The sequence below is a fragment of the Scyliorhinus torazame genome, chromosome 15 (genome assembly GCF_047496885.1).
Source record: "Scyliorhinus torazame isolate Kashiwa2021f chromosome 15, sScyTor2.1, whole genome shotgun sequence".
Classification (NCBI taxonomy): domain Eukaryota; kingdom Metazoa; phylum Chordata; class Chondrichthyes; order Carcharhiniformes; family Scyliorhinidae; genus Scyliorhinus; species Scyliorhinus torazame.
In genome coordinates, this window is record NC_092721.1 from 53,138,530 (window position 1) to 53,166,418 (window position 27,889).

The following is a 27,889-nucleotide window of genomic DNA, read 5'->3' on the forward strand; positions in this document are numbered from 1 at the left end:
ATGCGAGTCTTTGCGGATAATTATGTCTTTACAGGTCCAGGCAGAGTGGGATAATCACAGGTTAAAGATGTGTGAATTGCCTCAAGCCAGGACAGTTGATAGGATTTTGCAAGCCCAGACCAGGTGGTGGGGGGTGAATGTAATGCGACATGAATCCAAGGTCCCGCTTCAGGCTGTACTCATGTGTGCGGAACTTGGCTAGAAGTTTCTGCTCGGCGATTCTGCATTGTCGCGCGTCCGGAAGGCCGCCTTGAAGAACGCTTACCCGGAGATCAGAGGCTGAATGCCCTTGACTGCTGAAGTGTTCCCCGACTGGAAGGGAACATTTCTGCCTGGTGATTGTTGCGCGATGTCCGTTCATTCGTTGTCGCAGCGTCTGCATGGTCTCGCTAATGTACCACGCTTCGGGACATCCTTTCCTGCAGCGTATGAGGTAGACAACGTTGGCTGAGTCATACGAATATGTACCACGTACCTGGTGGGTGGTGTTCTCATGTGTGATGGTGGTACCCATGTCGATGATCTGGCACGTCTTTCAGAGATTGCCATGGCAGGGTTGGTCGCTGTTCTGAAGGCTGGATGGTTTGCTGCAGACAGTGGTCTGAGGTTGCGCGGTTGTTTGAAGGCAACTAGTGGGGGTGTGGGGATGACCTTAGCAAGATATTCGTCTTCATCGATGACGTGCTGAAGGCTGCAAAGAAGATGTCGTAGTGAGTTCTCCCAGTGAGCCAGAGAAGACACAGCCAGAGTGAGACAGAACCAGGAATGAGTTTGGGAATTTGAATCTAGGTGGGAATTGAATCAAATCAGTAAGGCAGCTCCTTTTAAATTTCAGGAATTTAAATTAAGCTAGAATTGTGCAGTGTAGGTTAACAAGGGCTGCCCCACCCACTCACATAACTGGTTGGCAGTTAAGTGTCAGTCACTTAAATCTACCTTGATCTAAAAACAGGTGGGGGAGGGGAGTCAATTCAGGACAATTTAAAAAGAGCAACTTGCAAACTCACTCCCAGTGAGTTCTCCCAGTGAGCCAGAGAAGACAAAGCGAGAGTGAGACAGAATCAAGAGTGAGTTTGGGAATTTGAATCTAGGTGGGAATTGAATCAAACCAGTAAGGCAGCTCCTTTTAAATTTCAGGAGTTTAAATTAATTTGAATTAAGCTGGAATTGTGCAGTGTAGGTTAACAAAGGCTGCCCCACCCACACACATAACTGGTTTGCAGTTAAGTGTCAGTCACTTAAATCTACCTTGATCTAAAAGCAGGTGGGGGAAGGGAATCAATTCAGGACCATTTAAAAAGAGCAACTTGTATACTCACTCCCAGTGAGTTCTCCCAGTGAGCCAGAGAAGACACAACCAGAGTGAAGCAGAACCAAGAGTGAGTTTGGGAATTTGAATCTAGGTGGGAATTTAATCAAATCAGTAAGGCAGCTCCTTTTAAATTTCAGGATTTTGAATTAATTTAAATTAAGCTAGAATTGTGCAGTGTAGGTTAACAAGGGCTGCCCCACCCACTCACATAACTGGTTGCCAGTTAAGTGTCAGTCACTTAAATCTACCTTGATCTAAAAGCAGGTGGGGGAGGGGAGTCAATTCAGGACAATTTAAAAAGAGCAACTTGTAAACTCACTCCCAGTGAGTTCTCCCAGTGAGCCAGAGAAGACACAGACAGAGTGAGGCAGAACCAAGAGTGAGTTTGGGAATTTGAATCTAGGTGGGAATTGAATCAAATCAGTAAGGCAGCTCCTTTTAAATTTCAGTCATGCGGGATAGCAGAAAACGGGGCCTGGAAACACCTTTAGCACTGGGAGAGATCATGTGTATTGTGCGTGTGCGATGTGGGAGCTCAGGGGCACGTCCACTGTCCCTGGCTCCTTCACGTGTAAGAAGTGTGTCCAGTTGCAGCTCCTGTTAGACCGCTTGACGGCTCTGGAGCTGCGGATGGACTCACTTTGGAGCATCCGCAATGCTGAGGATGTCATGGATGGCACATTTATATCAAGTTGGTCACACCGCAGGTGAAAGGTACTGAGGGAGAAAGAAAATGGGTGACCAAAAGACAGAGCAAGAGTAGGAAGGCAGTGCAGGTGTCCTCTGTCATCTCCGTGCAAAACAGGTATACCGTTTTGGAAACTGTTGGGGGAGATGGCTCACCAGGGGAAGGCGGCAGCAGCCAGGTTCATGGCACCGTGGCTGGCTCTGCTGCGCAGCTGGGCAGGAAGAAGACTGGCAGGGCTATAGTGATAGGGGACTCAATTGTAAGGGGAATAGACAGGCGGTTCTGCGGACGCAATCGAGACTTCAGGATGGTATGTTGCCTCCATGGTGCAAGGGTCAAGGATGTCTCGGAGCGGCTGCAGGACATTCTGGGGGCGGAGGGTGAACAGCCAGCTGTCATGGTGCACATAGGCACCAATGATATAGGTAAAAAACGGCACGAGGTCCTACAAGCTGAATTCGGGGAGTTAGGAGTTAAACTAAAACGTAGGACCTCAAAGGGAGTAATCTCAGGATTGCTACCAGTGCCACGAGCTAGTCAGAGTAGGAATGTCAGGATAGATAGGATGAATGCGTGTCTCGAGAGATGGTGCAAGAGGGAGGGATTCAAATTCCTGGGGCATTGGAACCGGTTCTGGGGGAGGTGGGACCAGTACAAACCGGACGGTCTGCACCTGGGCAGGACTGGAACCAACGTCCGAGTGGGCGGTGTTTGCTAGAGCTGTTGGGGAGAGTTTAAACTAAAGTGGCAGGGTGATGGGAACCGATGCAGGAAGTTGGAAGGTAGTAAAACAGGGACAGAAACAAAAGGCAGTAAGGGGGAAAGTGTAAGGCAGAGAAGCAATAGTCAAAAATCAAAAAGGGCGACAGTACAAGGTACAGTGACTGAGGGGAGCTCAGTGAATAGGACCAGGAATACTAAAAGGAATAAAACGGGAAGTGAAAACATTAATGGTAAGCGACGCGGCAGGTTGTTACATGAAGATATGGGTTCAACGACAAGGAAAATTAGGAGAAAGGTTAAGAGGAAATATAACTTAGGAGAGGTTACTGATCGAGGTGTTAAGATTCAGAACAGAGGTAAAAAAGCCAACATAAGTGTACTTTACCTGAATGCTCGTAGTATTCGGAATAAGGTAAATGAGATGATGGCGCAAATCACCGTGAATGACTATGATTTAGTGGCCATTACTGAAAAATGGTTAAAGCATGGTCACGGCAGGGAATTAAATATTCAAGGCTATCAAACTATTTGTAAGGTAAGGGAGGTGGTGTAGCTCTGTTATTTAAGGATGACATCCGGGCAACAGTAAGGGATGACATTGGTGCTATGGAGGATAAGGTTGAATCCATTTGGGTGGAAATCAGGAATATTAAGGCGGAAAAGTCACTGATAGGAGTAGTCTATAGGCCACCAAATAGTAACATTATGGTGGGGCAGGCAATATACAAAGAAATAACGGATGCATGTAGAAATGGTACAGCAGTTATCATGTGGGATTTTAATCTACATGTCGATTGGTTTAACCAGGTCGGTCAAGGCAGCCTTGAGCAGGAGTTTATAGAATGTATCCGCGATAGTTTCCGAGAACAGTATGTAATGGAACCTACAAGGGAACAAGCGGTCCTAGATCTGGTCCTGTGTAATGAGGCAGGATTGATTCAGGATCTCATAGTTAGGGATCCTCTCGGAAGGAGCGATCACAATATGGTGGAATTTAAAATACAGATGGAGGGTGAGAAGGTAAAATCGAGCACTAGTGTTTTGTGCTTAAACAAAGGAGATTACAATGGGATGAAAGAAGAACTAGCTAAGGTAGACTGGGAGCAAAGACTTCATGGTGCAACAGTTGAGGAACAGTGGAGAACATTCCAAGCGGTTTTTCACACTGCTCAGCAAAGGTTTATACCAACAAAAAGGAAGGACAGTAGAAAGACGGAAAATCGACCGTGGATATCTAAGGGAATAAGGGAGAGTATCAAATTGAAGGAAAAAGCATGCAAAGTAGCAAAGATTAGTGGGAGACTAGAGGACTGGGAAATATTTAGGGGGCAACAGAAAGCTACTAAAAAAGCTATAAAGAAGAGTAAGATAGATTATGAGAGTAAACTTGCTCAGAATATAAAAACAGATAGTAAAATTTCTACAAATATATTAAACAAAAAAGAGTGGCTAAGGTAAATATTGGTCCTTTAGAGGATGAGAAGGGAGATTTAATAATGGGAGATGAGGAAATGGCTGAGGAACTGAACAGGTTTTTTGGGTCGGTCTTCACAGTGGAAGACACAAATAACATGCCAGTGACTGATGGAAATGAGGCTATGACAGGTGAGGACCTTGAGATGATTGTTATCACCAAGGAGGTAGTGATGGGCAAGCTAATGGGGCTACTGGACCTGATGGAATGCATCCCAGAGTGCTAAAAGAGATGGCTAGGGAAATTGCAAATGCACTTGTGATAATTTACCAAAATTCACTAGACTCTGGGGTGGTCCCGGCGGATTGGAAATTAGCAAACGTGACACCACTGTTTAAAAAAGGAGGTAGGCAGAAAGCGGGTAATTATAGGCCAGTGAGCTTAACTTTGGTAGTAGGGAAGATGCTGGAATCTATCATCAAGGAAGAAATAGCGAGGCATCTGGATGTAAATTGTCCCATTGGGCAGACGCAGCATGGGTTCAAAAAGGGCAGCTCGTGCCTAACTAATTTAGTGGAATTTTTTGAGGACATTACCAGTGCGGGAGATAACGGGGAGCCAATGGATGTGGTATATCTGGATTTTCAGAAAGCCTTTGACAAGGTGCCACACAAAAGGTTGCTGCATAAGATAAAGATGCATGGCATTAAGGGGAAAGTAGTAGCATGGATAGAGGATTGGTTAATTAACAGAAAGCAAAGAGTGGGGATTAATGGGTGTTTCTCTGGTTGGCAATCAGTAGCTAGTGGTGTCCCTCAGGGATCAGTGTTGGGCCCACAACTGTTCACAATTTACATAGATGATTTGAAGTTGGGGACCAAGGGCAATGTGTCCAAGTTTGCAGACGACACTAAGATGAGTGGTAAAGCAAAAAGTGCAGAGGATACTGGAAGTCTGCAGAGGGATTTGGATAGGCTAAGTGAATGGAGGCTAAGTGAATGGGCTAGGGTCTGGCAGATGGAATACAATGTTGACAAATGTGAGTTTATCCATTTTGGTAGGAATAACAGCAAAAGAGATTATTATTTAAGTAATAAAATATTAAAACATGCTGTTGTGCAGAGAGACCTGGGTGTGCTAGTGCATGAGTCGCAAAAGGTTGGTTTACAGGTTAAACAGGTGATTAAGAAGGCAAATGGAATTTTGTCCTTCATTGCTAGAGGGATGAGGTTTAAGACTAGGGAGGTTATGCTGCAATTGTATAAGGGGTTAGTGAGGTCACACCTGGAGTATTGTGTTCAGTTTTGGTCTCCTTACTTGAGAAAGGACGTACTGGCATTGGAGGGTGTGCAGAGGAGATTCACTTGGTTGATCCCAGAGCTGAAGGGGTTGGATTATGAGGGGAGGTTGTGTAGACTGGGACTGTACTCGTTGGAATTTAGAAGGATGAGGGGGGGATCTTATAGAAACATATAAAATAATGAAGGGAATAGATAGGATAGATGCGGCAGGTTGTTTCCACTGGTGGGTGAAAGCAGAACTAGGGGGCATAGCCTCAAAATAAGGGGAAGTAGATTTAGGACTGAGTTTAGGAGGAACTTGTTCACCCAAAGGGTTGTGAATCTATGGAATTCCTTGCCCAGTGAAGCAGTAGAGGCTCCTTCATTAAATATTTTTAAGATAAAGATAGATAGTTTTTTGGAGAATAAAGGGATTAAGGGTTATCGTGTTCGGGCCGGAAAGTGGAGCTGAGTCCACAAAAGATCAGCCATGATCTCATTGAATGGTGGAGCAGGCTCGAGGGGCCCGATGGCCTACTCCTGCTTCTAGTTCTTATGTTCTTTGCTCCGGGGAAGTACGGGATGATGAAGGGTACTCTGTTGGTTGTGTCCCGTGTTTGTCTTCTGAGGAGGTCGGTGCAGTTTTTTGCTGTGGCCCGTTGGAACTATTGATCGATGAGTCGAGCGCCATATCCCGTTCGTATGAGGGCATTTTTTAAAAATAGAAATGTTTTTTATTGGGTTTTTGAACAAAGTATATTTGCCGTTGTGTGCACAGAATAAGGGGCGTCATTCTCCGACCCCCCGCCGGGTCGGAGAATGGCCGTTGGCCGCCGTGAATCCCGCCCCCGCCGAAGTCTCCGGTACCGGATATTGGGCGGGCGCGGGAATCGGGCCGCGCCGGTTGACGGGGCCCCCCGCTCAATTCTCCGAAGTCCCGCCCAGAAATTGCCTGTCCCGCCGGCGTAAATCAAACCTGGTATTTACCGGCGGGACCAGGCGGCGTGGGCGGGCTCCGGGGTCCTGGGGGGGGACGCGGGGCGATCTGACCCCGGGGGGTGCCCCCACGGTGGCCTGGCCCGCGATCGGGGCCCACCGATCCGCGGGCGGGCCTGTGCCATGGGGGCACTCTTTCCCTTCCGCCTCCGCCACGGCCTCCACCATGGCGGAGGCGGAAGAGACTCTCCCCACTGCGCATGCGTGGGAAACTTTCAGCGGCCGCTGATGCTCCCGCGCATGCGCCTGCAAACTGTCAGCGGCCGCTGATGCTCCCGCGCATGCGCCGCATTTCCGCGCCAGCTGGCGGGGCAACAAACGCCATTTCCGCCAGCTGGCTGGGCGGAAATCCCACCAGCGTCGGCCTAGCCCCTCAATGTTGGGGCTCAGCCCCCAAAGATGCGGAGCATTCCGCACCTTTGGGCTGGCGCGATGCCCGTCTGATTGCCGCCGTTTGTGGCGCCAGTCAGCGGACATCGCGCCGTTGGGGGAGAATTTTGCCCCTGATATATATATATATATATAGAAGAGAAGGGCACACATAAATGTACCAAAAAAAAAGTAATAATGAAAAATAAATAAAAAATAAAATAAAATAACTGGCAAGGGGTCAACTCCACCTCCACGAGCGCAAGGCTCAGCCTGATGAAACTAAAAGTGGTACATAGAGCCCACTTAACAAGGACCAAAATGTCGGGCAAAGCTCCCATCTGAGTAGGTTCTTCCCGGAGGTGGAGGATAGATGTGAACGGTGCCAAGGAGGCCCGGCCAACCACACCCACATGTTCTGGTCAGGTGCTGAAGTACCACTTTTAGTTTCGTCAGGCTGAGCCTTGCACATGTGGAGGTGGAGTTGACCCTATGCAGTGCTTCGCAACAGAGTCCCCACCCTATTTCAATCCCCAGGTCCTCCTCCCATTTCTTTCTTGTTGCGTCCAGTACGGTGTCGGCCCTTTCTCCCAGTCGGTCATACATTTTGCTACTGTTCCCTTTATCTAGTATGCTTGCATCCAGTAACTCTTCCAGTAATGTCTGTCATGGCGGTTGTGGGTACGTCCTTGTCTCCTTTCATAGGAGGTTTTTAAGTTGCAGGTACCTTAGCTCGTTCCCTCTGGCTAGCTGGAATTTCTCTGTCAGTTCGCCCAGTGTTGCGATCCTGCCGTCGGTGTATAGGTCCCTGACTGTCAGTGTCCCTCCGTCCTGTCCCCACTTTTTGAAGGTGGCGTCAGTCAGTGCTGGTGTGAACCTATGGTTGTTGCAGATGGGAGCTTTGCCCGACATTTTGGTCAGGCCAAATTGCTGCCGTAGTTGGTTCCAGGACTGGAGGGTGGCTATCACCACCGGGCTGCTGGAGTGTTTTTTGGGTGGGGAGGGGAATGCCTACTTGGCCCACTGTAGAATGCGCTCCTTATCCAAGTACCTGTGGAATCTCACCACCATTGCCCTCGGGGAGTCTCTCATTCACGGCTTCCTCGTGAGTGCTCTGTGAGCTCTGTCCACCTCCAAGGGTCAGGAGAATGCCCCATCCCCCAGCAGCTTCTCAAACATGTTCGCGATGTATGCCCCAGCGTCCGCTCCTTCGGACCCCTCCGAGAGCCCAACGATTCTCAAGTTCTGCCGGCGGGACCTATTCTCTAGGTCCTCCACCTTCTCCAGGAGCTTCTTCTGCTGGTCTCTCAGCATCCCCACCTCCAACTCCACCGCAGTTTGATGTTCCTCCTGGTCAGCCAGCGCCTTCTCTACCTTCTGGATCGCCCGATCTTAGGCATCCAATCTAAGCTCCAGCCGCTCAATTGACTCTTTTATCAGGTCCAACAAGTCCCGTTTCTGCTTAGCGAAGCCTTCCTGAATAACTTGCATCAGCTGCTCCATTGACCGCTGGGTCGACAAGCCAGAGGTCCGGAAGTCCACCATGCTTTCAGTCCCTGCAGTTTCAGCCCAAGCCTTCTCTGTCTTTCTGTTTCTGCCTTTACGAGCATAGTCCTCTAGTCCTCCTCTCCATGCACCGATGTGGGAATGCAGTACACAATTGCCTCTGTCATCAATTTTTCAATTCAAGTCCAGTAGAAAATAGGGGGAAAAGGTCCAAATGTCCAACCCGAGCGGGAGCCACCAAATGTGCGACTGACTCCTTCCTAGCCGCCACCGGAACTGATCCAGAAACATTTTTATTGGCCTAGACTACATCAAGATGTAGTTAAATTTTGTCAATAATGTCACACGTGTCAAGTGAGAGGAAAACCTCAAGCAGTGATAAAACCAGTGCCCTTAATACCCATTTCAGCATTTGAGGAACCTTTTACACAACCTCCTAATTGTTGCGTAGGACCGCTTCCTAAAACGAAAAGTGGGAATCAATATCTTTTGACGATAATGGATGTGTCTACTAGGTTTCCAGAGGCCATTCCAGTAGGTAATATTACAGCTAAAAAAATTGTGGAGGAGTGACTTGAATTCTTCACTAGATATGGACTACCCACAGAAATGCAATCGAATCAAGATTCAAATTTTACCTCAAGATTATGCAAAGAAGTTATGGATAGCTTTGGAATAAAACAATTTAAATCAACTGAGTACAATCCAGAATCGTAGGGAGCGTTAGAAAGGTAGCATCAGACATTAAAGACAATGTTGAGGGCTTATTGTCACGATTATCCAGAGGATTGGGATAAAGGAATTCCATTCGTACTGTTTGCAATTAGGGATGCACCTAATGAGTCAACCAAATTCAGTCCTTTTGAACTAATTTTTGGTCATGAGGTAAGAGGACCATTTCAATTGATTAGGGAAAAGTTGGTGAGTGAGAAATCAGAACTTACATTATTGGATTATGTGTCAAATTTTAGGGAACGATTAAATAGAGCAGGTGAATTGGCTGGACAACATTTAATAGTTTCACAAAATGTGATGAAATGGGTAGCGGACAAGACATCCAAAGTTCGTAGTTTTGCCAGTGGAGATAGAGTTTTAGTATTGTTACCAGTGGTAGGTGAACCTTTAAAAGCAAGGTTTTGTGGACCTTATCAGATTGAAAGGAAATTAAGTGAACATAGAACATAGAACATTACAGCGCAGTACAGGCCCTTCGGCCCTCGATGTTGCGCCGACCTGTGAAACCACTCTAAAGCCCATCTACACTATTCACCCTTTCCAATGCTTCCACATCCTTCCTATAATGCGGCGACCAGAATTGCACGCAATACGCCAAATGCGGCCGTACCAGAGTTTTGTACAGCTGCAACATGACCTCATGGCTCCGAAACTCAATCCCTCTACCAATAAAAGCTAACACACCGTACGCCTTCTTAACAACCCTCTCAACCTGGGTGGCAACTTTCAGGGTTCTATGTCCATGGACACCGAGATCTCTCTCCGAATCCACACTGCCAAGAATCTTACAATTCTCTGGTAAGAATGGTACTCTGTCTTCCTGTTATTCCTTCCAAAATGAATCACCTCACACTTTTCTGCATTAAACTCTATTTGCCACCTCTCAGCCCAGCGCTGCAGCTTATCTATGTCCCTCTGCAACTTGTAACATCCTTCCACACTGTCCACAACTCCACCGACTTTAATGTCATCTGCAAATTTACTCACCCATCCTTCTACGCCCTCCAGGTCATTTATAAAAATGACAAACAGCAGTGGCCCCAAAACAGATCCTTGTGGTACACCACTAGTAACTGGACTCCAGACTGAACATTTCCCATCAGCCACCACCCTTTGTCTTCTTCCAGCTAGCCAATTTCTGATCCAAACTGCTAAATCACCCTGAATCCCATGCCTCCATATTTTCTGCAGTAGCCTACCGTGGGGAACCTTATCAAACGCCTTACTGAAATCCATATACACCACATCAACTGCTTTACCCTCATCCACCTGCTTGGTCACCTTCTCAAATAACTCAATAAGGTTTGTGAGGCACGACCTACCGTTCACAAAACCGTGTTGACTATCTCTAATCAAATTATTCCTTTCCAGATGATTATACATCCTATCTCTTATAAACCTTTCCAAGATTTTGCCCACAACAGAAGTAAGGCTCACTGGTCTATAGTTACCGGGATTCTCTCTACTCCCCTTCTTGAACAAGGGGACAACATTTGCTATCCTCCAGTCTTCTGGCACTATGCCTGTAGACAAATGTGACTTAAAGATCAAAGCCAAAGGCTCAGCAATCTCCTCCCTAGTTTCCCAGAGAATCCTAGGATAAATCCCATCCGGCCTAGGTGACTTATCTATTTTCACACTTTCCAGAATTGCTAACACCTCCTCCTTATGAACCTCAAGCCCTTCTAGTCTAGTAGCCTGAATCTCAGTATTCTCCTCGACAACATTGTCTTTTTCCTGTGTGAATACTGACAAAAAATATTCATTTAGCACCTCTCCAATCTCCTCGGACTCCAAGCACAACTTCCCACTACTGTCCTTGACAGGCCCTACTCTTACCCTAGTCATTCTTTTATTCCTGACATATCTATAGAAAGCTTTAGGGTTATCTTTGATCCTACCTGCCAAAGACTTCTCATGTCCCCTCCTGGCTCTTCTTAGCTCTCTCTTTAGGCCCTTCCTAGCTAACTTGCAACTCTCGAGTGCCCTAACTGAACCTTCATGTCTCATCTTTACATAAGCCTCCTTCTTCCTCTTGACAAGTGTTTTGACTGCTTTAGTAAACCACGGTTCCCTTGCTCGACCACTTCCTCCCTGCCTGACAGGTACATACTTATCAAGGACAGGCAGTAGCTGTTCCTTGAACAAGCTCCATATTTCCATTGTGCCCATCCCCTGCAGTATTCCTCTCCATCCGATGCATCCTAAGTCTTGCCACATCGCATCATAATTGCCTTTCCCCCAGATATAACTCTTGCCCTGCGGCATATACCTATCCTTTTCCATCACTAAAGTAAATCGAATTGTGGTCACTATCACCAAAGTGCTCACCTACCTCCAAATCTAACACCTGTCCTGGTTCATTACCCAGTACCAAATCTACTATGGCTCGTTGGCCTATCTACATACTGTGTCAGGAAACCCTACTGCACACATTGGACAAAAACAGACCCATCTAAAGTACTCGAACTATCGCGTTTCCAGTCAATATTTGGAAAGTTAAAGTCCCCCATAACAACTACCCTGTTGCTTTGGCTCCTATCCAGAATCATCTTTGCAATCCTTTCCTCTACATTTCTGGAACTTTTCGGAGGCCTATAGAAAACCCCTAACAGGGTGACCTCTCCTTTCCTGTTTCTAACCTCAGCCCATACTACCTCAGTAGATGAGTCCTCATCAAACGTCCTTTCTGCCACCATAATACTGTCTTGACTAACAATGCCACCCCTCCCCCTCTTTTACCACCTTCCCCGAGCTTACTGAAATATCTAAACCCCGGCACCTGCAACAACCATTCCTGTCCCTGCTCTATCCATGTTTCCGAAATGGCCACAACATCAAAGTCCCAGCAAGTTCACCCACCTTATTCCGGATGCTCCTGGCATTGAAGAAGACACACTTTAAGACACCTTTGTGCCTGCCGGTACACTCCTGCAACTTTGAAACCTTACTCATGACCTCACTACTCTCAACCTCCTGTATACTGGAGCTACAATTCAGGTTCCCAAGCCCCTGCTGAACTAGTTTAAACCCTCCCAAAGAGCATTGGGAAATTTCCCCTCCCGCCACCCCTCTGGCCCAGGCATAGACCAAATCGTTCGTAGTGGTCCCACCGACCCCAGAATGAGCCCCAATTATCCATAAATCTGAAACCCTCCCTCCTGCACCATCCCTGTAGCCACGTGTTCAACTCTTCTCTCTCCCTATACCTCATCTCGCTATCACGTGGTACGAGTAACAACCCAGAGATAATAACTCTGTTTGTCCGAGATCTAAGTTTTCACCCTAGCTCTCTGAATCCCTGCCTTACATCCGTATCCCTTTTCCTACCTATGTCGTTGGTACCTATGTGGACAACGACTTGGGGCTGCTCCCCCTCCCCTTAAGGAGCCCGAAAACACGATCCGAGACATCACGCACCCTGGCACCTGGGAGGCAACACACCAACCGCGAGTCTCTCTCGATCCCACAGAATCTCCTATCTATCCCCCTAACTATGGTGTCTCCAATGACTAATGCTCTACTCCTCTCCCCCCTTCCCTTCTGAGCAACAGGGACAGACTCTGTGCCCGAGAGTTGTACCCCATTGCTTACTCCTGGTAGGTCCCCCCCCCCAACAGTATCCAAAGCGGTATACTTGTTACTTAGGGGAACGACCACAGGGGATCCCAGTACTGACTTCTTCCTCCCAGACCCTCGCACCGTCACCTATCTGTCTTTATTCTTTGGAGTAACTACATCCCTGAAGCTTCTATCTATGACCACCTCTGCCTCCCGAATGATCCAAAGTTCATCCAGCTCCAGCTCCAGTTCCCTAATGCGGTTCCTGAGGAGCTGGAGATGGGTGCACTTCCCACAGATGAAATCATCAGGGACACTGACGGCGTCCCTCACCTCAAACATTCTGCAGGAGGAACATTGCACTACCTTCCCTGCCATCCCCTCTAGATTAAAAAAAGAAAAAGAAAGAAAGAGCTTACCTGTTATTCACTCCCCTTCTCAGCAAGCACTCACTCAGCAACCTCTGCGCCCCGCACGATAACACCTGAGGGAAAATAAAAGAAAAACTACTTACCAGTCACCAGCCAGTCCTTTACCTGCAGGCTGTGACATCACGGTTCAACTTCTTTCGACTTCTACCTGCCCTCGAGCCTTCCACTTGAGCTTTACAGCGGTTGTTTTTTTGGGGTTAGAGGAGGGGGTAGGGAGGGAAACACTGAAGAAGTGTTTCGGGTTTAAGTGTCACTTGAACTGGCACTTCAATGCTCAGAAGGGAAGGGGGGAGAGGAGTAGAGCATTAGTCATTGGAGACACCATAGTTAGGGGGATAGATAGGAGATTCTGTGGGATCGAGAGAGACTCGCGGTTGGTGTGTTGCCTCCCAGGTGCCAGGGTGCGTGATGTCTCGGATCGTGTTTTCGGGCTCCTTAAGGGGAGGGGGAGCAGCCCCAAGTCGTTGTCCACATAGGTACCAACGACATAGGTAGGAAAAGGGATACGGATGTAAGTGTCACTCCTCCACAAACCACCTTCGAGTTAGGGTGAGCACACGGACGTATGCAAATTTCCCCTGCAACAGCCAATCAGCAGCTCCGCTCCACTTCCCTCTGCTGGATGCTTGTCTTCACTTGAACAGCTAGGGTCTCTTGCTGAGGTACACCTTCAAGTTAGGGTGAGCACATGGACGTATGCAAATTTCCCACACAACAGCCAATCAACAGCTCCGCACAACTGCCCTCTGCTGGATGCTATGTCTTCACTTGAACAGCTAGGATCGCTTTCTGAGGTACACCTTCAAGTTAGGGTGAAAATACTGATGTATGCAAATGTCCCCCACAACAGCCAATCAGCAGCTCCGCTCTACTGCCCTCTGCTGGATCTGGGGTGAGATGAGGTGAGTTATGTTGTAAAAACACCAGATAGAAGGAAGTATCACCGAGTGTATCATGTGAATATGCTTAAAAGGTACTTTGAAAGGAAAGGAGAGAAAAAGGAGGTTTTAATTAATCGAATTCAAAGTGACAAACCAAATCCAGATGACTGTGAATTTGACATACCTCAAATTAAATTGGAAAATGAGGGTGTTCTTAAAAATTGGGATAAATTATAGAGTTACCTTCCAGACGAAAAACGGACTGACCTGAAGGAGTTATTGATATCACGTCGGCAAGTTTGTGGAGATAAATTGGGAAGTACTAAAATGGCTATACATGATGTAGATGTTGGTAATGCTGTTCCAATCAAACAACATCCATACAGGCTTAACCCTTTAAAATTGGCACAGGTTAACAAAGAGATTGAATGTATGCTTAAAAATGGCATAATTGAAGTGGGTTGAAGCCAGTGGAGCTCACCCATAGTGATGGTACCTAAACCAGACGGTACCCAACGGTTGTGTGTGGACTATAGGAAGGTTAATGCAGTTACAAGAACGGACTCTTATCTTATCCCACGTTTGGAGGATTGCATTGAGAAAGTGAGACAATCAGCTTTTATTTCCAAACTGGATTTACTTAAATGTTACTGGCAGCTATCTATCCGAAAGGGCGAAGGGGATTTCAGCTTTTGTGACTCCAGATGGTATATACCAATTCAAAGTTATGCGATTTGGCATGAAAAATGCCCAGCCACATTTCAACGGTTAACTAACAAAGTTGTTTCAGGATTACCCAATTGTGCGGTGTACATCGATGATCTGGTAATTTTCAGCCAGACATGGAAAGAACTTTTAAAACAACTGATGGAGTTATTCGATCGACTTCAGGAGGCGGGTTTGGTGACAAACCTAGCCAAAAGTGAATTTGGAAAAGCCCAAGTCACTTTCCTTGGCCATACAATTGGACAGGGTCGAATGGTTGCACGGGATGTGAAAACAAAAGTTATTGGGGAGTTTCCGATACCCTCGACACGACGGGAAATAATGTGATTTCTTGGTATGAGTGGATTTTACCGGAAATTTGTACTGAATTTTAGCAGTGTGGTCGCTCCACTGACGGACTTGCTCAAGAAGCGTAACAACTTCCAGTGGACAGCAGAGTGTCAACAGGCATTTGATGGCCTGAAGGCTGTGTTAACCACTACTCCTGTGTTAGCCATCTCAAATTATATCAAACCATTCAAAGTGGCTGTTGATGTGCACAAGAGATGTGGGCGTAGGTGCTTCTAGAAGACGACGGCGAAGGGCTAGAGCGACCTATTGGTTATTTTTCAAAGAAATTGAATTCTCACCAGTAAAATTATTCAACGATTTAGAAGGAGACGTTGAGTTTGGTGCTGGCTTTGTAACATTTTCGCCTTTATGTGACCAGCAATCTGTCTGACACCATTATATATACTGATCATAATCCGTTGACCTTTTTGGAGCGATTCCGGAATAACAATGCATGGCTGTTTCGCTGGTGTTTATTGTTACAGCCATTTCATTTAAAAATAGTACATGTGGCAGGACGAGAAAATGTGATAGCCAATGCTTTGTCACGAATGTGATGAACAGAAGCAGGTTCAGCTGGAGGAAGAAGAACAAAAATGGACTATATTATTATACCTGTTTGCATGTGTTGGATTTTGGAAACGAAAAAATATATTTACTGTATGCATTTCTTCAAGGATAGTGAAAAGGTGAAAAATGAAACCATCTTGAAGTTGATGGGGTTTTTTTTTCTTGTGTGGAGGTGTCATGTGAGAGTACCTTTAAGAAATGGGTGTTTTTTATCGAATAAGTGTAGTGGGGATACCTTTAAGAAACGGGTGTTGTTCTGGGCCAGGGTTGAGAGAACCCCAAAGTGTATCATGGAGTTCACCTGACCCACAACATTTAATAGATTGTGGTATGGGGAGCACACGGCCCACTCTACAGAGTAGTACAGCAGAAATGGAAAAGTATTTTTTAAAGCAAAACAACCCCCAACGAATACAACACTAAGTAATCCTTAAGCTGTCCTTTTAACATCCATAAGATTTAAACAAAACCTTTAAACAGAAGCACATCAGGTTAAAGTCACTACTGAGTGCAGTTATTAGTTTTAAATCACCAAAGGATCGATTTACAGTTTTTAGATTACAGAGAGAGACTAATACCCCTTCTGGCTGTGATTGCAGCTATCCAGCTCTAAAAACAAAACTAAAACACACCCTGCAGCAAACAGCCTAAAACAAAAGTAAAAAGCTGACAGGTAGCCCAGCTCCACCCACACTCTGACATCACTGATAAACACCCATTTCTTAAAGGTACATTTCTTATACACCCATTTCTTAAAGGTACTTTCACATCACACCTCCCCCCAAGAAAAAAACAACTATTAACTTCAAGATCGTTTCATTTTTCACGTTTTCATTATCCTTTAAGAAATGCACACAGTAAATATACTTTTTCGTTTAAAAAAAAAACACGCAAACAGGTATAATATAGTCCTTTTTTTTTTCTTCCTCCAACTGGAACTGCTTCCATTCATCACATTCGTGACAAAGCATCAGCTATCATGTTTTCTCGTCCTGCCACATGTACTATTTTTAAATGAAACGGCTATAACAATAAACTCAAGTGAAATAGCCTTGCATTGTTATTCCTGAAGCGCTCCAAAAAAGTCAACAGCTTATGATCAGTATATAATGGTGTCAGATGGATTGCTGGTCACATAAATGTGAAAACTTTGCAAAGCCAGCACCAAACTCAAAGTCTCCTTCGCAATCGTGGAATACTGTTTCTGGTGAGAATTCAATTTCTTTGAAAAATAACCAATAGCCGCTCTAGCCCTTCGTCGTTGTCTTGTAGAAGCACCGCACCTACACCCACATCACTCGCATCAACAGCCACTTTGAATGTTTTGGTATCATTTGGGATGGCTAACACAGGAGTAGTGGTTAACACAGCCTTCAAGCCTTCAAATACCTGTTGACACTCCGCTGTCCACTGGAATTTGTTACGCTTCTTAAGCAAGTCCGTCAGCGACCACATTGCTAAAATTCGGTACAAATTTCCGGTAAAATCCACTCATACCAAGAAATCGCATTATTTCCCGTCATGTCGAGGCGATCGGAAACTCCCCAATAACCTTTGTTTTCACATCCCGTGGGACCATTCGACCCTGCCCGATTGTATGGCCAAGGAAAGAGACTTGGGCCTTTCCAAATTCACCTTTGGCTAGGTTTATCCCCAAACCTGCCTCCTGAAGTCAATCTAATAACTCCATCAGATGTTTTAAATGTTCTTTCCATGTCTGGCTGAAAATTACCAGATCGTCGATGTATACCGCACAATTGGGTAATTCTGAAACAACTTTGTTAGTTAACCGATGAAATGTGGCTGGGGCGTATTTCATGCCAAATGGCATAACTTTCAATTGGTATATACCATCTGGAGTCACAAAAGCTGAAATCTCCTTCGCCCTTTCAGATAAAGGTACCTGTCAGTAACCTTTAAGTAAATCCAGTTTAGACATAAAAGCTGAGTGTCCCATTTTCTCAATGCAATCCCCCAAATGTGGGATAGGATAAGAGTCTGTTCTTGTAACTGCATTAACCTTTCTATAGTCGACACACAACCATTGGGTACCGTCTGGTTTAGGCACCATCACTATGGGTGAACTCCCCTGGCTGCAACCCACTTCAATTATGCCATTTTTAAGCATACTCTCAATCTCTTTGTTAACCTGTGCCAATTTTAAAGGGTTAAGCCTGTATGGATGTTGTTTGATTGCAACAGCATTTCCCACATCTACATAATGTATAGTCATTTTAGTACTTCCCAATTTATCTCTACAAACTTGCCCATGTGATATCAATAACTCTTTCAGGTCGGTCCATTTTTCCTCTAGAAGGTAACTCAACAATTTATCCCAATTTTTAAGAACATCCTCATTTTCCAATTTAATTTGAGGTGTGTCAAATTCACAGTCATCTGGATTTGGCTCGTCACTTTGAGTTAGAATCATTAAAACCTCCTTTTTCTATCCTTCCCTTTCAAAGTACCTTTTAAGCATATTCACGTAACACACTCGGTGAGTCCTCCTTCTATCTGGTGTTTTTATGACATAATTCACCTCGCTTAATTTCCTTTCAATCTGATAAGGTCCACAAAACCTTGCTTTTAAAGGTTCACGTGCCACTGGTAACAACACTAAACCTCTATCTCCACTGGTAAAACTAAGAACTTTGGATTTCTTTTCTGCTACCTGTTTCATCACATTTTGTACAACTTTTAAATGTTGTATAAATGTTGCCCTTAGTGTCCAATTCACCTGCTCTATTCAATCGTTCCCTAAAATTTGACACGTAATCCAATAATGTAATTTCCGATTTCTCACTCACCAATTTTTCCTTAATCAATTTAAGTGGTCCTCTTACCTCATGACCAAAAATTAGTTCAATATACTGAATTTGGTTGACTCATTAGGTGCATCCCTAATTCCGAACAGTACGAATGGAATTCCTTTATCCCAATCCTCTCGATAATCTTGACAATAAGCCCTCAACATTGTCTTTAATGTCTGATGCCACCTTTCTAACGCTCCCTGCGATTCTGGATGGTACGCAGTTGATTTAAATTGTTTTATTCCTAAGCTATCCATAACTTCTTTGAATAACCTTGAGGTAAAATTCGATCCTTGATCCTTTACCTGTGATATGCTCCTTGTGCTCAATGTGGGAGATCAGGGACGTGGCCGATGCCCCTGACTCCTTCATGTGCGGGAAGTGTGTCCAGCTGCAGCACCTGTTAGACCGCATGACAGCTCTGGAGCTGCGGATGAACTCACTTTGGGCAGCACGGTAGCATTGTGGATAGCACAATTGCTTCACAGCTCCAGGGTCCCTGGTTCGATTCCGGCTTGGGTCACTGTCTGTGCGGAGTCTGCACGTCCTGCCCGTGTGTGCGTGGGTTTCCTCCGGGTGCTCCGGTTTCCTCCCACAGTCCAAAGATGTGCAGGTTAGGTGGATTGGCCGTGATAAATTGCCCTTAGTGTCCAAAATTGCCCTTAGTGTTGGGTGGGGTTGCTGGGTTGTGGGGATAGGGTGGAGGTGTTGACCTTGGGTAGGGTGCTCTTTCCAAGAGCCGGTGCAGACTCGATGGGCCAGGTGGCCCCCTTCTGCACTGTAAATTCTATGATCCGCGATGCTGAGGAGGTCGTGGATAGTACGCTCAGTGAGTTTGTCACACCGCAGATTAGCATTGGTGAGGGAGACAGGGAATGGGTGACCAAAACGCAGAGAAAGAGCAGGAAGGCAGTGCAGGTGTCCCCTGCAGTAATCTCCCTCCAAAACAGGTATACCGTTTTGGATACTGTTGGGGAAGATGTGTCACCAGGGGAAGGCAGTAGTAGCCAGGCGCATGGCACCGTGGCTGGCTCTGCTGCACAGAAGGGCGGGAAAAAGACTGGTGGGCTATAGTCATAGGGGATTCAATCGTAAGGGGAGTAGACAGGCGTTTCTGTGGTTGAAAACAAAACTCCAGAATGGTATGTTGCCTCCCGGGTGCACGGGTCAGTGGTGTCTCAGATCGGCTGCAGGACATACTGAAGGTGGAGGGTGAACAGCCAGTTGTCGTGGTGCATATAGGTACCAACGATATAGGTAAAAAACGGGATGAGGTCCGACAATCAGAATTTAGGGAGTTAGGAGGTAAGCTAAAAAGTAGGACCTCAAAGGTAGTAATCTCAGGATTGCTACCAGTGCCACGAAACAGTCAGAGCAGATATCCAAGAATAGTCAGAATGAATACGTGGCTTAAGAGATGGTGCAGGAGAAAGGGATTCAGATTTTTGGACATTGGAACCGGTTCTGGGGGCGGTGGGACCATTACAAATCGGATGGTCTACACCTGGGCAGGACTGGAACCAATGTCCTAGGGGGTGCTTTTGCTAACATTGTTGGGGAGGTTTTGAACTAATGTGGCAGGGGGATGGGAACCAGATTAGGAAGTTAGAGGTCAGTAAAGAGGCAGCAACTAAAGCCAGTAAGGTACCAGAGAATAAACTCAATATGACTAAGGGGAAGAGTAGACAGGGAAGAGATGATGAACACAAAGGGACAGGTAGCCTGAGGTGCATTTGTTTTAATGCGAGAAATGTAGCAGGTAAGGCAGATGAACTTAGGGCTTGGATTAGTACCTGGGAATATGATGTTATTGGTACTACTGAGACTTGGTTGAGGGAAGGGCAAGACTGGCAACTAAATATCCCAGGGTATAGATGCTTCAAGATGGATAGAGAGGGAGGTAAAAGGGGTGGAGGAGTTGCATTACTGGTCAGAGATGATATCACAGCTGTGATTAAGGAGGGCACGATGGAGGATTCGAGCACTGAGGCAATATGTGTAGAGCTAAGCAATAGGAAGGGTGCAGTAACATTGTTGGGACTTTACTCCCAAAAGTGAGCGTGAAGTAGAGGTACAAATATGTGGACAGGTTATAGAAAAAAGTAGGAGCAATAGGGTGGTCGTGATGATGGGAGATTTTAACTTCCCCAACATTGAATGGGACTCATGTAGTGTTGGAGGTGTAGATGGAGCAGAATTTTAAGGAGCATCCAGGAGAATTTTTTAGAGCAGTATGTAAATAGTACAACTCGGGAAGGGGCCATACTGGACCTGGTGTTAGGGAGTGAGCCGGCCAGGTGTTTGAAGTTTCAGTCGGTGATTACTTTGGGAACAGCGATCACAATTCCGTAAGTTTTAGAATACTCATGGACAAGGACGAGAGTGGTCCTAAAGGAAGAGTGTTAAATTGGGGAAAGGCCAAGTATAACAGAATTCAGCAGGAGCTAGGGAATGTGGATTGGGAGCAGCTGTTTAAGGGTAAATCCACATTTGAAATGTGGGAGTCTTTTAAGGAAAGGTTGATTAAAGTGCAGGACAGACATGTCCCTGTGAAAATGAGGGATAGAAATGGCAAGATTAGGGAACCATGGATGATGGGTGGAAATGTGAGACTAGCTAAGATGAAAGCATACATAAGATCTAGGCGACTTAAAACTGATGAAGCTTTGGAGGAATATTGGGAAAGTAGGACAAATCTCAAACGTGCAATAAAGAGGGCTAAAAGCGGTCATGAAATATCTTTGGCTAACAGGGTTAAGGAAAATCCCAAAGCCTTTTATTCGTATATAAGGAGCAAGAGGGTAACTAGAGAAAGGATTGGCCCATTCAAAGACAAAAGAGGGAATTTATACATGGAGCCAGAGGAAATGGGTGAGATTCTTAATGAGTACTTTGCACGGTATTCACCAAGGAGAGGGACATGACGGATGTTGAGGCTACGGATGGATGTTTAAATACTCTAGGTCAAGTCGGCATAAGGAAGGGGGAGGTTTTGGGTATTCTAAAAGGCATTAAGGTGGACAAGACCCCAGGTCCGGACGGATCTATCCCAGGTTACTGAGGGAAGCGAGGCCGAAATAGCTGGGGCCTTAACATCACTGATAAACACCCATTTCTTAAAGGTACATTTCTTATACACCCATTTCTTAAAGGTACTCTCACATCACACCTCCCCCCAAGAAAAAAAACATTTTTTTTGCAGCATCCTTGAGCACGGGTGAGGTCCCGGAGGACTGGAGAATTGCTATTATTGTCCCTTTGTTTAAGAAGGGTAGCAGGGATAATCCAGGGAATTATAGACCTGTGAGCTTGTCGTCAGTGGTAGGCAAACTGTCGGAGAAGATACTGAGGGATAGGATCTATTCACGTTTGGAAGAAAATAGACTTATCAGTGATAGGCAGCATGGTTTTGTGCAGGGAAGGTCATGTCTTACAAACCTATTAGAGTTCTTTGAGGAAGTGACAATGTTAATTGAAGAGGGAAGGGCTGTAGATGTCATATACATGGACTTCAGTAAGACATTTGATAAAGTTTCCCATGGCAGGTTGATGGAAAAAGTGAAGTCGTATGGGGTTCAGGGTGTACTAGCTAGATGGATAAAGAACTGGCTGGGCAACAAGAGACAGAGTGTAGTGGTGGGAGGGAGTGTCTACAAATGGAGTACGATGACTAGTGGTGTTCCACAGGGATCCGTGCTCGGACAACTGTTGTTTGTGATATACATAAATGATCTGGACGAAGGTATAGGTGGCCTGATTAGCAAGTTTGCAGATGATACTAAAATTGGTGGAGTTGCAGATAGCGAGGAGGACTGTCAGAGAATACAGCAAAACGTAGATAGATTGGAGAGTTGGACAGAGAAATGGCAGATGGAGTTCAATCCACCCAAATGCGAGGTGATGCATTTTGGAAGATCTAATTCAAGAGCGGATTATACGGTCAATGGAAGAGTCCTTGGAAAAATTGATGCACAGAGAGATCTGGGAGTTAAGGTCCATTGTGCCCTGAAGGTGGCAACGCATGTCGATAGAGTGGCCAAGAAGGCATACAGCATGCTTGCCTTCATCGGACAGGGTATTGAGTACAAGAGTCGGCAGGTCATGTTACAGTTGTATAGGACTTTGGTTAGGCCACATTTGGAATACTGCGTGCAGTTCTGGTCACCACATTACCAGAAGGATGTGGATGCTTTAGAGAGGGTGCAGAGGAGGTTCACCAGGATGTTGCCTGGTATGGAGGGTGCTAGCTATGAAGAAAGGTTGAGTAGATTAGGATTGTTTTCTAAAAGACGGAGGTTGAGGGGGGACCTGATTGAGGTCTACAAAATTATGAGAGGTATGGACAAGGTGGATAGCAACAAGCTTTTTCCAAGAGTGGGGGTGTCAATTACAAGGGGTCATGATTTCAAGGTAAGAGGTGGAAAGTTTAAGGGAGATGTGCGTGGAAAATCTTTTACGCAGAGGGTGGTGGGTGCCTGGAACGCTTTGCCAGCGGAGGTGGTAGAGGCGGGCACAATAGCATCGTTCAAGATGCATCTAGATAGATAAATGAACGGGCGGGGAACAGAGGGAAGTAGATCCTTGGAAAATAGGCGGCAGGTTTAGATAAAGGATCTGGATCGGCGCAGGCTGGGAGGGCTGAAGAGCCTGTTCCTCTGCTGTAATTTTCTTTGTTTTTTGTTCTTTGATTGTATTTCTGTGGGTAGTCCATATCTAGTAAAGAATTTAAGTAACTCCTCCACAATCTTTTTAGCTGTAATATTACATACTGGAATGGCCATTGGAAAATTAGTAGACACATCCATTATCATCAAAAAATATTGATTCCCACTTTTTGTTTTAGGATGCGGTCCCACGCAATCAATTAGGGCCCTTGTAAAAGGTTTCTCAAATGCTGATTTTATCACTGCTTGAGGTTTCCCTATCATGTGTGACATGATTGACAAAATTTAACTACATCTTTATGTAGTCCAGGCCAATAAAACTGTTTTTGGATTTTGGCCTGAGTTTTCCTTATTCCCAAATGACCTCCCACTGGGACCTCATGTGCAACTCGCAACACCTCTGTTCTATACCCTACCGGCAATACTACTTGATGTACTTCTGCCCACTTTTCATCTGCCTGCATATGTAAAGGTCTCCATTTTCTCATCAAGACATCACTTTTCCGGTAATAACACTCTGGTATACACTCAGATTCCTCTTCCGTATATGCTTTCTGATACATCCGTTTTATTTCTGTATCTTTTTGTTGTAACTCCGCCAATTTTGCAGAACTAAAAATATCCGCCTCATCCTCCACATGTTCTTGTTCTTTTTCAACCGTCTGATCAAAAATTGTTTCTGATAATCGCACTTCAACTTCATCTTCACTCTTTGATTTCCCCTCTTGTCTTAACCTGTGACTTTGCAACCTTGTCACTACAGTGCGAGGTGATTCATTTTGGTAGAAAAAATTTGAATGCGGATTACAGGGTCAACGGCAGTGTTCTGAGGAATGTGGAGAAACAGAGAGATCTTGAGGTTCATGTCCACAGATCTCTGAAGGTTGCCACTCAAGTGGATAGAGCCGTGAAGAAGGCTTATAGTGTGTTAGCGTTTATTAACAGGGATCTTGAGTTTAAGAGCCGTGGGGTTATGCTGCAACTATACATGACCCTGGTGAGACCACATTTGGAGTATTGTGTGCAGTTCTGGTCACCTCATTATAGGAAGGATGTGGAAGCATTGGAAAGGGTGCAAAGGAGATTTACCAGGATGCTGCCTGGTTTGCAGGATAGGTCTTATGAGGAATGGTTGAGAGAGCTAGGGCTTTTCTCTTTGGAGCGGAGGAGGCTGAGAGGCGACTTAATAGAAGTTGATTAAATAATGAGGGGGATAGATAGAGTGGACGTTCAAAAACTATTTCCTCGGGTGGATGTAGCTGTTACAAGGGGGCATAACTATAAAATTCAGGGTGGGAGATATAGGAGGGATGTCTGAGGTAGGTTCTTTACTCAGAGAGTGGTTAGGGTGTGGAATGGACTGACTGCTGTGATAGTGGAGTCGGACACTTTAGGAACTTTCAAGCGGTTATTGGATAGGCACATGGAGCACACCAGAATGACAGGGAGTGGGATAGCTTGATCTTGGTTTCGGACAATGCACGGCACAACATCGAGGGCCGAAGAGCCTGTTCTGTGTTGGTCTGTTCTATGTTCTATGTACAAAATCTGGAAAAATCTCAGGATATTCGTCCTTCAGCACTTCAGTTGTCTGATTTTTCACTGGCTTATCAACCACAGTATGCATCACTCCCACCTGCGATCGAGCTGTATCATTACCCAAGATAAACTGTATTCCTGGACCAGATAGTTTCTCTATTACTCCTACTACCACTTCACCACACTTCACTGGACTTTCCAACCTTACCTTATATAATGGAACACTACTCTTAGTCTGAGGTACACTCTCCTTATAATCTCCCATCAGGCCATATTTACTTTTACCACTTGGGTATTTCTCATGTCCCCAGTTTCTAGCCCTCACACGCTGAAACTGATGTCTGAAACCAAGCTTTGATTTATGAACTAATTCATAATCATCTGCCATTTCCGCTGCTCGTCTCGCAGTTTTTACCCTCTGTTCTTCCACATGAGTTCGCACTACATCAGGAATTGAACTTTTAAACTCCTCCAAAAGTATAATTTCTCTGAGAGCTTCATAAGTTTGGTCTATTTTCAAAGCCCTTATCCACCTATCAAAATTACTCTCTTTGAGCCGTTCAAACTCCATGTATGTTTGACCAAATTCTTTCCTTAAATTTCTAAACCTTTGTCTGTAGGCTTCAGGCACTAGTTCATATGCACCCAAGATGGAATTTTTCACCTCCTCATACGTCTCAGCTACCTCCTGCGGTAGTGATGCAAACACTTCACTCGCCCTACCTATCAGCTTTGTTTGAATCAGTAATACCCACATGTCCTGTGGCCATTTCATTTGTTTAGCTATCTTCTCAAATGAAATGAAAAAGGCTTCTACCTCCTTCTCCTCAAACCTTGGCAATGCTTGGACATATTTAAATAGACCCCCACCAAGTGTTCGACTATGACGCTCTTTCTCACCATCCTCATCTCTATCATCCAACTCTACGTTTACCTTTACGTCCGCCAATTGTAACTGACTGTCATGTTTCATGGCCATTTTCTGAAATTCAAACTCTTTATCTTTTTCCCTGATTTGTATCTCCCTTTCTCTTTCTCTTTGTTCTGCTAGGGCTATTTTTTCCTGTCTCCTTTCTTCTCTCTCCTTTTCTTTTTCCTCTCTCTCTCTTTTGTATTCAAGCTGCTTTAATTCTTTCTCATGTTCAATTTGTAATTAATTTGCAACTGAATTTTTGCCATTTCCAATGAGTGTAACTGTATCTCAGGCAACTTTAAATGCTTAGCCACCGCCATAATTACCTCATCTTTTTGCATTTTGTCAGGTAATGTTAACTGCAATATTTTTGCCAAATCTAACAGCCTGCTTTTAGTCTCTGTCCTTAATGTACTGTGTGTAACCGTCTCCCCCCAAAAAACTTCAGAGCCTCTGAAAGAGCCATTGTTTACAACACACTCCTTACTTAAACTCTAACACCACACCTGAAAAGCAACCACAATATGCTCACCCCTCACTGTCTTTAAGTTCTGAAAGTCAATCCAATAGACTTTTATCCCCCTCCAGCCCCCAATTTGTTATGGACCAGGATATAGAGAACCCCAAAGTGTATCATGGAATTCGCCTGACATACAACTTTAATAGGTTTTGGTATGGGGAGCACACGGCCCACTCTACAGTCGTGGTACAGCAGAAATGGAAAAGTATTTTTTAAAGCAAAACAATGTTTACTCTATGAACTCAAATTAACCTTTTTAAAACATACAGTGAACATCTCAGCAACCATTAATTCAAATACAACCCCCAAAGAATACAACACTAAGTAATCCTTAAGCTGTCCTTTTAACATCCATAAGACTTAAACAAAGCCTTTAAACAGAGGCACATCAGGTTAAAGTCACTACTGAGAGCTGTTATTAGTTTTAAATCACCAAAGGATCGATTTACAGTTTTAGATTACAGAGAGAGAGAGAGACTAATACCCCTTCTGGCTGTGACTGCAGCTATCCAGCTCTGAAAACGACACTAAAACACACCCTGCAGCAAACAACCTTAAACGAAAGCAAAAAGCTGACAGACAGCCCAGCCCCACCCACACTCTGACAGCACTGATAAAGACCCATTTCTTAAAGGTACATTTCTTAAACACCCATTTCTTAAAGGTACTCTCACATGACAGTGTTTATTACTGCAGTGATGTCAGACAGTGGGTGGAGCTGGGCTGTCTGTCTGCTTTACTTTCTTTTTTGAGCAGGCTGCTATCGAGTGAGTTTTTAGTTTCGTTTTCAGAGAGAAGAGCTGCAGTGAAAGCCAGCAGCTGTGCATGGATCTCTCTACAAGCTAAAGAGTGTTCATTTGGGTGATTTCAAAGGAATAACTGCTCTCATTAGAGAATTTAAACATGATCTCTGTGTTAAAAGGGTTTATCAAGGACTACTTAGCGTTGTATTCTTTGGGGTTGTATTTGAATTGATGGTTGCTAAGATGTTCACTGTATGTTTTAAGAAGTTTAACTTGAGTTCATAGAATAAACATTGTTTTGCTTTAAAAAATACTTTTCGATTTCTGCTGTACCACACCTGTAGAGTGGGCTGTGTGCTCCCCATACCACAATCTATTAAAAGTTGTGGGTCAGGTGAACTCCATGATACACTTTGGGGTTCTCTAAACCCTGGCCCATAACAGTGACTATGGGTGATTCCTGATTCCTTTTTGTCATTTATTTATGAGAACATGCGGGCTAATGCCTGGGGTTTGGTGGGGGAATGAGATCGTTGTTATTGATACGGGTATTGACATTACATTCATTACTGATTTTTGTTTATTGTTGGGTGTAAATTTGGGGAAAAATGTGAAAAAGGAGGAGAATAAAAATATTCAAAAAAATATATGTAATCCAGATTTATATCCTATTCTAACTCAAAAGAATGGGACGCTTTCCTTCACCTAGTCTTCCATCCTTTAAAATCCAAGTTTGCTTTTGGTAGTTGCTATTTCTTCTCTCCGACTGTATTTAGCCTGTCTGGTGTCCTGCTCTTTGGGCAGTAGAGCTAACAACAAATCTGACTGGTCATTGTATTTGACAGAAAAAATGTTTCACATCATCAATTTGTTTTAAATTCTAATTTCTAAAGTAAGAAATAGCAAATAATCTAATATCTTTCTGAACCTTTGAAATTTGCTAATGTTTGGTTTCTTTTTCGTTCAGCTTATATACAGGTCTGCAGAGGTCTCATGATTGCTGCCGTTTGTCTGGGATTTTTTGGTTTCATATTTTCACTGGTGGGGATGAAGTGCACAAAGGTTGGAGGCTCAAAAAGAATTAAAGGAAAAATTACTGTTTGCGCAGGAATGTTATTCATTTTTTCTGGTAAGGCTGATCACAAGTATGGAAATGTTTTATCCAATCCTCAGCTGGT

At 44.8% G+C, this 27,889-nt stretch overlaps 1 protein-coding gene across 2 annotated transcripts in view; it reads left to right on the plus strand.

Annotated features, from left to right (window-relative positions):
* The window catches only part of LOC140391594 (claudin-10-like), a 120,320-nt gene that overhangs the window by 66,024 nt on the left and 26,407 nt on the right, over positions 1 to 27,889 (plus strand). For both annotated transcript variants that reach the window (XM_072476240.1, XM_072476241.1), the window contains exon 2: positions 27,679 to 27,840. In XM_072476240.1, the coding sequence (XP_072332341.1) occupies positions 27,679 to 27,840 (162 nt within the window). The remainder of the gene's footprint in view (positions 1 to 27,678; positions 27,841 to 27,889) is intronic.